Consider the following 13,757-nt stretch of genomic DNA (forward strand, 5'->3'; position numbering starts at 1 on the left):
TGTCCTAGTGTTCACTTCTATAATTTGAAAAGTAACATTATCGGAAGGATATCAAAAAGAATATGTGGTATGATTGCCAATGAGACAACTGTCCACAAGAGACCAAAATGACACAGAAATTAACAACTAAAGCAAAGCCCATACCGCATAGTCAGCTATAAAGGCCCCGAAATGACAATGAAAAACAATTCAATGAACTGAATAACTACTGTAGATTCATTATTATTCGTTTAATACAAATTTTCGTTTGATTTCTTGGGTACAGGTGAACCACGAAATTTAACGTTCAACGAATTACAAATTTCCTGTAGGTTTGTATGCAGTTTTTGGCAAAACCACGAAATTAAATATCCCCGAACATGCAAATTTTCTCTTATCCACGGAAATTGGTACCCACGAATATAATTGAATCCACAGTATTCTGCTACAATAGAGTACTACTGTTACATGTATCGCAAGTGATAAAAATAGAAAAAAATGTACAAATACCAAACGACAATGATTTATTTATTATCCAATTGTAGCAAAATTTTACAAATAACAAATCTTTGATTGGTTCTACGGCTAGAACAGTTCTTCGACTAGAACAGTTCTACGACTAGAACAGTTCTACGATTAGAACTCAGCTAGAATTGATTTAGTCAGTTCTATCCACTAAAAGGTTTCAAGAAATCTTTGTCTTAAATATAAATAAGTCAAAAGAAGGAAATATATTTAAAAAAAATTTATCATCACAGCACTGTTTTTACCTTTAGAACTGTTCTACAATCCTGACAGTTTTTATCAGTTCTACGGCTAATAGACAATTGAACTGAAACATGCGAGTTAGTATCTTTTCTCACCAGTGGTAGACAGGCAAACTCTCTATAAAGCAATTAACTACATTAATAATACATGTTTTAGTACGCATAAATGTTAGAAGTCAAAAATAATTACCACAATAAAGGTTTACATGAAAGATGAGTTTCACAAAAAAGTAAGGTCGAAAATTCGCATTACAGTCATCGGTGGTATATTTTGTTACCAATCTAGACCTGAATCAAAGGAGTCATCGTCTCTATCATAAACGTACATGTAATCCATCCTGAAAAAAACCATTACATTTCCATTTAATCTTTATTTTAAATTATACAGTATACAGAATACCTATTAAAATACAAGTTAATTGATTATAATATTCCTAGTGTAAAGAATCTCTCTACCATTTTCAGTTTGAATCGGGTTTTGACTTTATTAAATGTTTATTACAACAGATAATAAAATTTTCCATTTGATTATGAATATTTACCTCTTAAGGCAGCACAATACAAAGATTTGTTCACTTCCAAACTTCAACCTTTAAAATGCTGTTACTTTCTTATGACTACATATAAATTAATAAAAGAGGTATATAAAGATAGATAAAAGATTACTCTTTTAAATGAATGCAATATTTTGTTATGCAATCATTATGTAATCAATTATTATGCAATTAATGGCAAAATCTTGGTCAATTCACTTCAATGAACTTAGCTCTGGCATCCCTATAACTTCACAAGAAATGTTAACGTTATCTTAATCAACACAGCAGGAGCTACAAAAGGGTGTCTCAAATTATATCTATCGTGTTCCATTCTCTCATCAATCTGTTATTAGTGCATACATCCTTACAACATTAAAGTAGAGATTGTTTGATAAGTTGTAAAATTTTATCTATACATTCTATCAATAAAGGGCTGCGCTTTAGCGCATGATACGCCCGTTGCTCTTTTAACTTGTCTTTTATGCTTTAAATGAATTTATATGATCAACTAGAAATATATATACAAATCAAAAGAGATGTTACATTAATATATACACCAAAGTTTCATAAAATCCCCCTTTTTTAGGTATAAAAATTCATTACTTAAGAAAACGTAAAATCTAAAATTTATAAAAATGAAAAGGGAGCTTATGTCAATAGATATAAACAATTTATCAAAGTTGCATAAAATTTTGTGAAAGTGTTAGTTATTGTCCCAAAATTCGAAAATCCCCCCTTTTTTAAGCATAAAAATTCATAACACGGAAATGTAAAATCTGAAATTTATAAAAATTGAAAGGGAGCTTACATCAATAGATATAAACAATTCACCAAAGTTTCATGGACGTTGGTGAAAGCCTTTTTGAGTTATTGTCCGAAGTGTTGAAAATCACCCTTTTTTTTATGAATAAAGCCCCATAAATCCAAAACCTAAAATCTGAAATTTATAAAAATTGAAAGGGAGCTTACATCAATAGATATAAACAATTCACCAAAGTTTCATGGACATTGGTGAAAGCCTTTTTGAGTTATTGTCCGAAGTGTTGAAAATCCCCCTTTTTTTATGAATAAAGCCCCATAAATCCAAAACTTAAAATCTGAAATTTATAAAAATTGAAAGGGAGCTTACATCAATAGATATAAACAATTCACCAAAGTTTCATGGACATTGGTGAAAGCCTTTTTGAGTTATTGTCCGAAGTGTTGAAAATCCCCCCTTTTTTATGAATAAAGCCCCATAAATCCAAAACTTAAAATCTGAAATTAAAAAAAAACGAAAGGGAGCTTACGTCAATAGATATAAACAATTCACTTAAGTTTCATGGAAATTGGTGAAAGTGTTTTTGAGTTATTGTCCGAAATATAAAAACTTATTTATACTCGCTAAGAAACTGGAAAAAAAACCGCCGGGCCTCGTTTTTCGTCGTGTTTAGAAATGTCATTCACATACATATCAATAATTTTGACAATATACATATACATGTAATGTATATTTGTTTGAGGAATTATGACTTTGGAGCTCTACCTATTCTGTCTTAAAAAATTCAAGATTATTCAAGATGGCCGTCATTCAATATGGCTAACATTTTAAAAACTTTGTTCAACAAGATAATTGGTATAAGCACTGTCATTATGTTCACCAGGTATCATGTCAATATCTTCCCTATTATCATTTTCATGATTTTTGTAATGACTTTATGGAAATCAAACGTCCTCCATCTTTAAAATGGTCGCTTCTACCGCCATTTTTGTCTTTCAGAGTGGGTTCATAGCTGTAAATGTTGTCCATGACATATACTATTACTTTGCAAAATTTCGTGCTTTTACCACAATCTGAGCAATTTTGCCAAAAATCTGCACAAATCGAATGGACTATATATTCAATAGCATTTTTTAATATTTGCCAAAATGTAGTTTTTATCATGCTTTTTAAAAAATAATAATAAAAAGAATAGGTCACAGGGCTTATTTTCACGTTACACGGTGTTCAAAACTGACAGATTTTGTAAAGACACTAACAATCAAAACCAAGGAGTAAACAAAGACTCATAAAATTAAAGGACATTTACATCAACAGTTATAAATTATAATTAAGAAACAACACGAACTCCACTAAAACCGGGAGTGAAATCAGGTGCTCCGAAAGGGTAAGCATTTCTTGCACCGTATACGGCACCCGTCGTGTTATTTCTTTGTTCAATTCGGTAATGATGGAAGGTAACTATGACTGCGGACGAATATCAGATATGATTTCTGACACACTTTTGTCATAATGGCTAATTAGCTCATTAATACGACCGTAAAATTTCTTGAGTGATGACCTTAATTTGATTGATTCATAGCCCTGTCTCAGCAACTTTTGAGAAAGCAGTTTTCCTCGTTCAACAAAATCAACGTACTTTGAGCTAGCTCTAGAGTAAAGTATCAAATGAGACACATATATTTCTCTTTCTGGTGCCGCTGGGATGTTGCTACACAGAAATGAAAAGTTGACTATAGGAAAATTAAAATCATCGCGCTTGTCATAAATTTTGGTATTCAACCTACATTTCGAGAAAAAGGTCTAAATATGAAGCAGATTTATCTTTGTCGAGTATGCATGGAAAATCCAATTTTCTGCAATAAAGCGTAAACTACACCATATAATTTTGAGATTACATATGAGAAGATAGCTTTAATAGTATGCTTTCAGTTAAGAAAAAGAAAAAAATGGGGTCACCGGACCGTTTTCTTGCTACAGAATGAAATAGGTAAATTCCTTACACATTCTATTGTAAAAGTACCTTTATCTGAATTATATGCCCTTGCATTTGAGTTGCATCCCCTTATGAGGCAAAGTTAGGGGAAAAAAATATCAGACAAAAAGTTTCTGTTTTTTGTAAAATACATCCATGAATATAATAACACATGTCATTTTCTATATTGAAAAGAAAGCTCTTACACATGAATTTACTACTACTCTCAAACTTTCCACATTTTATTAAAGATCTATACCTTGTTTTCTGGTATTTCCTATCTACCTTAAGTCTAAGGTTTTATGCTAAAAATACATTTTAACCAAATAAAGATTTTTTGCAATTTGCATAATTCTGAATTGTTATTTTAGCAGAAGTGAAAAACAAACAAGATCGATATTTCAATGCTTGGTTAATGATGCAAAACTATAAACGAATGGCGAAATATATCAACTGGATATTAAGAGTCAATGTCAAACGGACCACACAAGTTAGAAAAATAGAAAATCGACAAAAAGACAGGCAAAAGTATACATAACATTACATTAATAAACACTGGGAAACACTACCCAAACTCCGGGGCAATTGCAGGTACTCAAGAAGGATAAGCAGAGTTTACTCCCACATGTGACACACTTCGTGTTGCTAGAATGGTGTATTATTCAAAAGCGACAGGGAGATCTCGAAACATAACTCTGGAAAGATTTATACGAAAATAATTACTTTCTTTCTGATCTTTTTCGGATAGACAAACAGCGATTGGATATATGCAGTACGATTTTGTTGTAATTCTATTTTTGAAATATACGAAAAAAACTTACTATTTTATCTCAATATTTTCGATGTCGTTCATAAATTCCTTCAAAGATAAGAAACATTGGATTTTTGGTGGAAGCGGAAGTGCTGAAATCTTTGTTTCAATCTCAGAACCATTTGACACCATTAAGAGTTCAGATCGAATTGATTTTCTGCATATATTTGTTAAGGATTTTGGACCTATATCAATGTTTTCCAGGTATGATTGAAATTCTGCTTTTCTTGCTTCGAATTCATTCTTTTTGTAGATTCTTATATTTCTAAGATCTAACTTTGAGACATCAAAGTCATCAAACCATTCTTCTTGTTTAACATCCCATCCACTTTGTAGTAAATATTTGGCAGTTTGGAAGAGTCCATTACTTATAAACATGAATAAGACTGACCGATTTGTATTTTGTCTGAAAGGTAATTAGCCACAATATGATAAGTATATTTGCTTATAATTGAAAAGACGCATTTAAAGTTCGATCTTCGAACATATATCGTTTATTTTATCTTATTAGGCTACACCAATTTAATTTCTTGTTCTACGGATTTTTTGACTCCAAAAATTGGGGCGAGCGAGCTATTTGAAAATTTAAATAAAAAAATATTTAATTTGCAAATTTTTGAGACGAAGCTTGAAAAGTAAAGGCGAGCGATTATAATTTTTTTTGTAAACATAAAATAGTAGGATTTGACAATATTAAAACTTGATTTATCACTTGTACTTTGACATTTCTTTAATTTATGAAGTATTTTTTCCCTGTTTACCAAGAAATAATTGAATAATTAAATCTGGTCTTTGTATGTGTGACTGACAATGAGACAATTCTCTATCCAAGTCATAATCAGGTTGGAAACAACCCCTTAATGTTATAAATATCCCTGTTAATGAGGGGTCATTATACATGTAACTTTATAATATTTTTTTTTGTTAAAATCACTTTTTAGTACAAAAGGGCTCATATTTTCCCAAAGAACTATATATCTATCTGGTATTAAATGGTCAAAGAATGTTGTAATATTTCTGGACTTTAACCATGTTAACACATTTATTTTAACAGTTTAATATTATTCAAAATAAGTGGACCCCTTTTTTAGAAAAGTTGTTAAAAATATGTTGTATTTAACCTCTTTTTGAGTAAAAAATTCTAAGTTATCAAAGGCTTTGTATAGTAGCACTTTACATTTCTATTTTCTTTTCTACAACAGTAAAATGACCGCTTGTCTGAAAAGGGGGGGGGGGGGGTATTATTCCCAATTTTTCGGATCACTCTAATTTGGGATTAATTGGTTTCACAGATATGCACAGTGTGGTGGGGTGCTAATAGGTTTAAAATCGTTATATACAGGTTTAAAATACTTTGATCTTAAGACAAATGTTTATATCTTTTTATAATATTTACAAAAAAAACGGTGCGGGAAATGAACATGATTACATTTACGGATGCGGGAATATAAAAAAAATTAAAAAAATCTGTTTTGAAAAAAATAGGTATGGGCGGGTCCGTCGAACAAGGATTTAAATTGGTGTGGCCTTCCTTTAATCTAAATGTACTTCTCAAAACCCTATTATAATTATCTATTATGCAGCAAAAAGCTTCTTATTAAGGTTCATAAAACTTTATAAAGGTTTGATAAAGTAACTGATGTGTAATAAACTTTAACCCCAGATTGTATCTTCGTTTAAAAAAAACCAAGTCCATTTTTCCGTTAAATACGGAAACATGAAAACAAACGCCGGAAACTGCTATTTGCACATAAATAAGCTTTTGTTCAAATATTATAAATTTCTAGGACAAAATTAATGATGACTGAAAATTTTATCCTTAAACCGAGTTCTAACTGTATAAAGTCCATTTATCAGTAAAATACTACGGGGTCATGACAATTCACTATTTTGAACATTTTGCTCTGAATACTTTCTTTCGTTTATAAAGAAGTTTCTGTCCAAATTTTCATTTTTTTTTTTATAGTTTGACAAAATTTATGACGACTAAAAGACTGTAACCTCACCATTGATAAGTAAATACGTACAAATGAAGATAATATTTTCTATCGCTCTGGGTCACAAAGAAGCTTCTGTCCAAATTTCACATAATCCCATGTAGATTAACAAAGTAATTGATCTTTAAAAAACGTTAATCACAAACTGAACCTTAATGTTGCCAACACTGACGCAGGTGCGAAATAGGTTCGACATTAATAAATTGCAATTTGTTAAACTCAAAAGATGTATAAATTGCATGAGCACAACTCAAATAAAACACTAGACACATGCACCGATATAAGATTACTGGCAGCTACTGATAAATAAAGAAACAAGAATGTGTCCAAAGTACATGGATGCCCCACTCAATCATTTTTCATGTTCCATGGACTGTGAAATAGGGTAAAAATCTAATTTGGCATTAAAATTAGAAAGATTATACTATAGGGAACATGTGTACTAAGTTTCAAGTTGATTTGACTTCAATTTCATCAAAAACTACCTTGACCAAAAACTTTAACCTGAAACTCCCACTTTCATTTTCTATGTTTAGTGGACCATGAAATTGGGGTCAAAACTTTAATTTGGCACTAAAATTAGAAAGATTATATCATAAGCAACAAGTGTACTAAGTTTCAAGTTGATAGGACTTCAGCTTCATCAAAAACTACCTTGACCAAAAAGTTTAACCTGAAACTCCCCCTTTCATTTTCTATGTTCAATGGACCGTGAAATTGGGGTCAAAAGTCTAATTTGGCTTTAAAATTAGAAAGATCATATCGTAAGCAACAAGTGTACTAAGTTTCAAGTTGATTGGACTTAAGCTTCATCAAAAACTACCTTGACCAAAAACTTTAACCTGAAGCGGGACGAACGAACGGACGAACGAACGGAGCCACAGACCAGAAAACATAATGCCCCTCTACTATCGTAGGTGGGGCATAAAAATACAACTTATAAATATACCATGTTCTCCCAGACTAATGTATCTATCAATACACATCTTTATGGATTTAGTATTTAGACAATACATTCAGTCTTTGAACACACGACCTTGGGTAATGTCAAAATATTAGTAAATAGTCTTGACATAATGTAAGGTTATGCGCTCTCATAACTGTAAATATATTTCAATATATCATTAGTTATGTTTTAATTTTTCAAAGTAAATGTTTAAATCGATAAAAACAAGAATTAAAGATGTCACTACGGGGGTAATTTAATAGCCTTTTAGAATTAGTTATCAAAGGATCGAAATGTTTGTATTGTGTGTGCGGTATTGATTTATATTTGTATTGTCAAGTGTAACGTTTTAGCAAGCAGCATTGTTAAAATAATTCTAAAGTTAGACTAAAACCCCATGAAGATAGTCAATAATGAAGTATTATACTTACAGTTGTATTGGTCGAGAGGACAGTTTTTTGTTTTTTGGTGGTGCGATTGGATCAATTGTAGCAGGACATAAATCTGCACCTCCGCAAACTAGTAGATTCAACAGCGACATGTCTACCGTTATAAAGCTGCATTGTTCTTCCTTTACCTCTTTCCTCTTGAGATCATATATGTCGTTAATCATATTCTGCACTAAAATATCAAGAGGTCTTTCCCCATTTATTGATGCTGCATTTAAATTAGATCCATATTTCACGAGCAGTGCTGTCATTGTATATCTATCATTGAAATGGTCTACAAATACACATTTGTTTTTTAGATTAATATGTTAAAAAAGTTTCAAATGATAAAACGTCTGTAAAGTATATTGCACAAACATTTAAAACAGTATTCAAGCATAAATCAAATTATCAATTAATATACTTTGTACTATATTTCTATTTGCAGAAGTTTTGAACATAAATAATACATTCCAGTTGATATCGCCTCACCAGGAGACATATCTTAATTGACAGCATTTCGCCATGAATGACCACAACACAGGTGGCTAAACGGAAGAGAGAATATATCGACAACAATTTGGAGAAGAAACTTAAAACAAACGTATGCACCATATTGAATATATGAGAAGAAGTAGTTTCCCTTTTATAATTGTGGACTTGTCGTTACATTCGGGATTTGATAATTCCAAGTCTATTCTAATGAAGATATTAATTTGTTTTATCTATATAATTCAATATCAAGAGCATATTACTTCGGTTACTAATATGCACTTACCTTCTAGATGTCGGAAATCTTAATAGAATGAAATAGCATTATACAACACGCACGATACTTGATATAGATCAAGAGTCCTAATATATTGTAATTGGTCCAGAGTCAACAATGCAATATTTATCACGATGGAGCCATTTCCTTGATATTGTCTTTACTCTTTTGTACCCATTTATATTAAGTTAATTCCGATATAGTATTGACTTTCCAAGTTATAAGAACAAACAATTCTGACATATGTTAATGTCAAAAGTCTATACACAAAAATACCTCACTATTTGGGAGGACTGAAAGAGATGTTCTGTATTGATGAAAACATATATAAAGTATAAAAAATAGTAGACAGTAGATTTAAAACCGAATCCACTTTTTGGATAGTTCTCGGAGGAAATGTATCGCAGTTTTATTTGTACAACATATACCCAAATCAAAGATACTGCCATTGGCGCCATCATTAAAAATCTCTTTAAGGGTTTTGTAGAAGATTGACACTAAAAAAGATGAAGAATAATCAGTTCTAAACCAGTTAGAAAGGGTTTTCTTCGAGGAATGCTTCATTCTTTTATTAGTTTCAATAGAAGAAATACGCGTATTTTATGATATTTTAAATTATATATTACGCTTTATCGTATTTATATATTTTTACACAAAATGTTTAAATGATCAAATGACAAAATAACTGTATTCCTTAAACAAATCCAACTATAACGCATCTGTATTTGAATTTTACAATTTGTTACAACACGTTATCGAGGAGAAACACATATTTTGTAATACTACAAAGGAGATTCATACATACATGTATCCTTTACAAAGTAAGATAATTTAAAAAAATATATTGAATAGTACAACCATGTATACAATAACATAGGAAACAATCTGCAAGTCAAACTATAACACAAAAGTTGAAATGAACAATGTGTAAATGTGTGGTGACAATGGTTGTTGAATCGGCGAAATATGATAATCGTATAATCAGAGACTGTTACTTTACAATATTCCAAATATAGTAAAAAATTTACGAATGTTCAAATATGGGATACACTACATAACCTGTCCAGGATGCATTGAACACTGTATTGGACAAACGAGAAATAGCCTTTTGTTAAAACTTGAATCCACTAACAACAATGCAATATCAAATTATACATCATGTTTGATGTTTATTCTATTTTATATATTTAAAAAAAAGTAAAATCATAAAAATACTGAACTCAGAGGAAAATCAAATCGCAAAGTCCGTAATCTTATGGCATATTTGATGTTCATTATATTTTACATATAATATGATGAGTAACTTATAGAAAACATAAAGAAGGTGACCTAATTATTGTAGTTAACACTACCTGTACAACAACGGATAAAGGATCGAATCAACAATGTCCTGATAAAATTCCATTTTAAACCGAAAAAAAAAAATGATGACGTCACAGTCACTTCACAAAATTATGTCTTTGAGGTGACAAACAAAACAACGTCAGCCAATCAGAAGACGAGTTACATCCAAAATAAAATTATTGAAAAATGTCTTCACTTGAGGAAGCAGATACACAATACTTGATCTCACTGCCAATTGCTGACACAGTACCTACATGACATTAGAATACATAATTAGAGAGGAAATAATTCAGTTCGTAAGGTTAAATAAATCAGCAGCAAGCAACACGATGAATCGTTTTGGAAACTTTCCGTGTAGACTATCAGTATCATTTTCATGACACAATTCTATAATATAAATACTTATACTTTAAAGACCATTTGAGTAATTTAAATTGACAATGATCAAGACTTCTTCACTAACCTATATTACAGGCATAATGTAAAGCCGTTGTCTTCATAACATCCGAATAATTAACATCAGCCCCATGCTTGAGAAACTCTTCAACAATATGACTGTTTCTTTTTTCAATAAGTTCAATAAGATTTGACGATTTTGCCTTACGCTTGTTTGGATCAGCTCCTTTCTGCAGCACGGAGATCATAAAAGAAATCCAAGATTTTCTATTTTAAAACTTTCTACAAATATTCATTGCATTTTGCAGGCAGTATCCATTCTTTGGGTCCGCTCCGCTTGCCAGTAGAATTCGTCCTATGTCTATATTTTTTCCTGTGTAGATAAAACATTTGAAATATAACTAATCAAGATATTAAACTACAGGTATAACATAGTTATATACCGTTGTAAAACTGTGGATGGTAAAATTGTCAATTAATCAGGCACTGTTTATCACCAGCCCAGTAGTCAGCACTTTTGTGCTGACATGAATTAGTATCGATATGGTTACAAATGTATATTTATAAATTAACTGTTTATACAAAAAATTGTATTTTAATTAAATACTAAGGCCTTTCTATCTCAGGCATAGATTACTTTAGCTGTATTTGGCAAAACTTTTAGGAATTTTGGTCCTCAATGCTCTTCAACTTCGTACTTTATTTGGCCTTTTACAATTTTTGGGATTCTAACGTCACTGATGAATCTTTTGTAGACGAAACGCGCGTCTGGCTTATATACAAAATTTAGTTCTAGTATGCTCTTGAACTTCGTACTTTATTTGGCATTTTTAACTTTTTTGGATTCGAGCGTCAAAAGTGCCTTCAATTTTGAGGATACACCTTATATCTTCAAAAAGTATGCATTCTTTATCAACACTTACGAAATTACTGTAACATTCTTCTGTCTATGAAGAAATAACATAACAAAATGTGGTGCACACTGGATTACTCGCGTAGCAGGTTATTTTAAAGTTTGTACCACATTTCTTATGTTATTTCGTATAGACAGAAAACATATAACAGTTATTCCTTTTAATTTAATACTAAATTTAATTCTAAGTCGAAGTAAGTCATGAAAACACGTTGATAACGTTAACGTCAGAGTCACATGACTAAATTATGCCTATGAGCTGATAAACAAAACACAATCAGCCAATCACAAGACGTGTGAAATCCACAATTAAATTATTCGTTACTGTGTTGAATGAATTTTCTTCAAATATATTGTTCAACATAATGTTTTTATAACTAATAACAGTACCAAAACACACTTTTAAATATATTGTTTTGAAGCAAATATCAATAATAATAAAACAAGACACAATTATATTGTTTTCTGTCAGTAATTTCTGTCCGGGTTTTGTAGATGTTTGTTATATTGTTATATTATTTATATTTAAAAGAATATGAGATTTGTCAAACGATTTACTACAATTGCATTTAAAACCCGATCCGTCATCTTTATTAAAAGTTATAAAAATTCAAAATAAATTCTTCTTAAAAGAAATAGTTTATATACATTTTGAAAGACGCGTCCTTTTTTAAATTATTGTTTTAACGAATTTATTTACTTTAACAGACAAATAGTATCGAACACAAGTTTCGCCGACATATGAAGTCGTCTTATTTACATAATATACCAATTGCAATTATACCTAGCATGCAACATTCAGTTTAAAGGTTTAAGTAAATGAAACTTTTACACTTAGTCTAAAATAAGGCCTGACACAACCAACAAATAAAAAGAGAGAATTGAGAAAATACAAAACCAAAAAAAAAAAAAAAAAAAAAAAAGAATTGAAAATTAGAAACATCATTCAAAAGAATACATTTTTGTGTAATAATTAATTTTAAGTTATAACAACTGTATAATAGAAATACAAACATTATCACCAATAACATATTCCATAAAACGTATTCCAACAGTCGTTACTTAAAAAGTTATATATTCGTGTGTTTTTTTAATCGGTATAACATTTTTATAAACCACTTTCAAATGGTAGTTATTAAAACGAATTTCACCTTTTTACCAATGTTTGAAATGTCATTACACTATTTAAAGTATCATACTTTGTCATGTTAGAAAAATGGTATTGTAATCATTTGTTCAAATGAAAAAAGCCATGTTTGCATATATAGCAACAATAGCTTCATGTTTTGCCTGATTGGCGATAGTTGATAATATATAAAACAAAAGATTTAGATGGCATCATCCATCTTTAAGCCATGATATTAAAATTAATGGATTTACAAAACTAACATACATAAACATGTCAAAAATTGTGGTACAGCAGTCAACATTGTGTCATAATCTTAATTACTATAAAAACAACGAATGTGTGAACAAAGAAATACAAAAAGGCAAATAGGCAAAGAAATACAATAAGGCAAATATACAAAATAAAAATGAGAAAGGACAAAATCAAAATATACAGCTTTAACTGAAGAATAACGCGTAGAAATGACGTTTTGAATTTCTCATTTTTCATTCAAGAGGTTAAAAGTGACATTATCATAAAATTTGCATAAAATGATTTCAGGTTTAAATGAAATCGTGAAATTTACTGTGAATCAAAATGACAAAGTAGTCACTTACCAAACGAACAGTATAAACTCAATACTGTTTCTTCTGAATTGTCACAAATATTGAGATCAGCGCCATGATTTAAAAGAGCATTGAAAATATCATTAAATAAATGAATATCTGATTCGTTTCTGTCATAGTTATCCATATACGTATCAACCATATGGAACATTGCAGACTTTCCCTCGCTATCAATCAAATTAACTTTGATACCCTTTTCAAGCAGCAGATGTGTCAGACAATGATCGTTTTCTGAAAGAAAAAAACCCAATGATTTCATTCTCAGTTATATGTAAGTTAGCATAGTATTATCTATACTATTATCCGAGAAGACCTCATTTTGGGTGTCGCTTCTTCTCTTTCCACAATAAATTAATATACACGTCTCTGTGTCCTATAGGTATAGTACATAGTCGCATTTGT

At 30.4% G+C, this 13,757-nt stretch overlaps 1 protein-coding gene across 1 annotated transcript in view; it reads right to left on the reverse strand.

Annotated features, from left to right (window-relative positions):
• Positions 1-628: 628 nt before the first annotated feature.
• The window catches only part of LOC143084410 (uncharacterized), a 28,623-nt gene continuing 15,494 nt past the window's right edge, over positions 629-13,757 (reverse strand). Inside the window, exons 4-8 of the mRNA XM_076260787.1 lie at positions 13,347-13,586; positions 10,776-11,081; positions 8,203-8,494; positions 4,839-5,234; positions 629-1,084 (exon numbers count right to left, since the gene is read on the reverse strand). Coding sequence (XP_076116902.1) covers positions 10,981-11,081; positions 13,347-13,586 — 341 coding nt within the window. The 3' untranslated portion in view covers positions 629-1,084; positions 4,839-5,234; positions 8,203-8,494; positions 10,776-10,980. The remainder of the gene's footprint in view (positions 1,085-4,838; positions 5,235-8,202; positions 8,495-10,775; positions 11,082-13,346; positions 13,587-13,757) is intronic.

This window comes from Mytilus galloprovincialis, chromosome 7 (genome assembly GCF_965363235.1).
Source record: "Mytilus galloprovincialis chromosome 7, xbMytGall1.hap1.1, whole genome shotgun sequence".
Classification (NCBI taxonomy): Eukaryota; Metazoa; Mollusca; class Bivalvia; order Mytilida; family Mytilidae; genus Mytilus; species Mytilus galloprovincialis.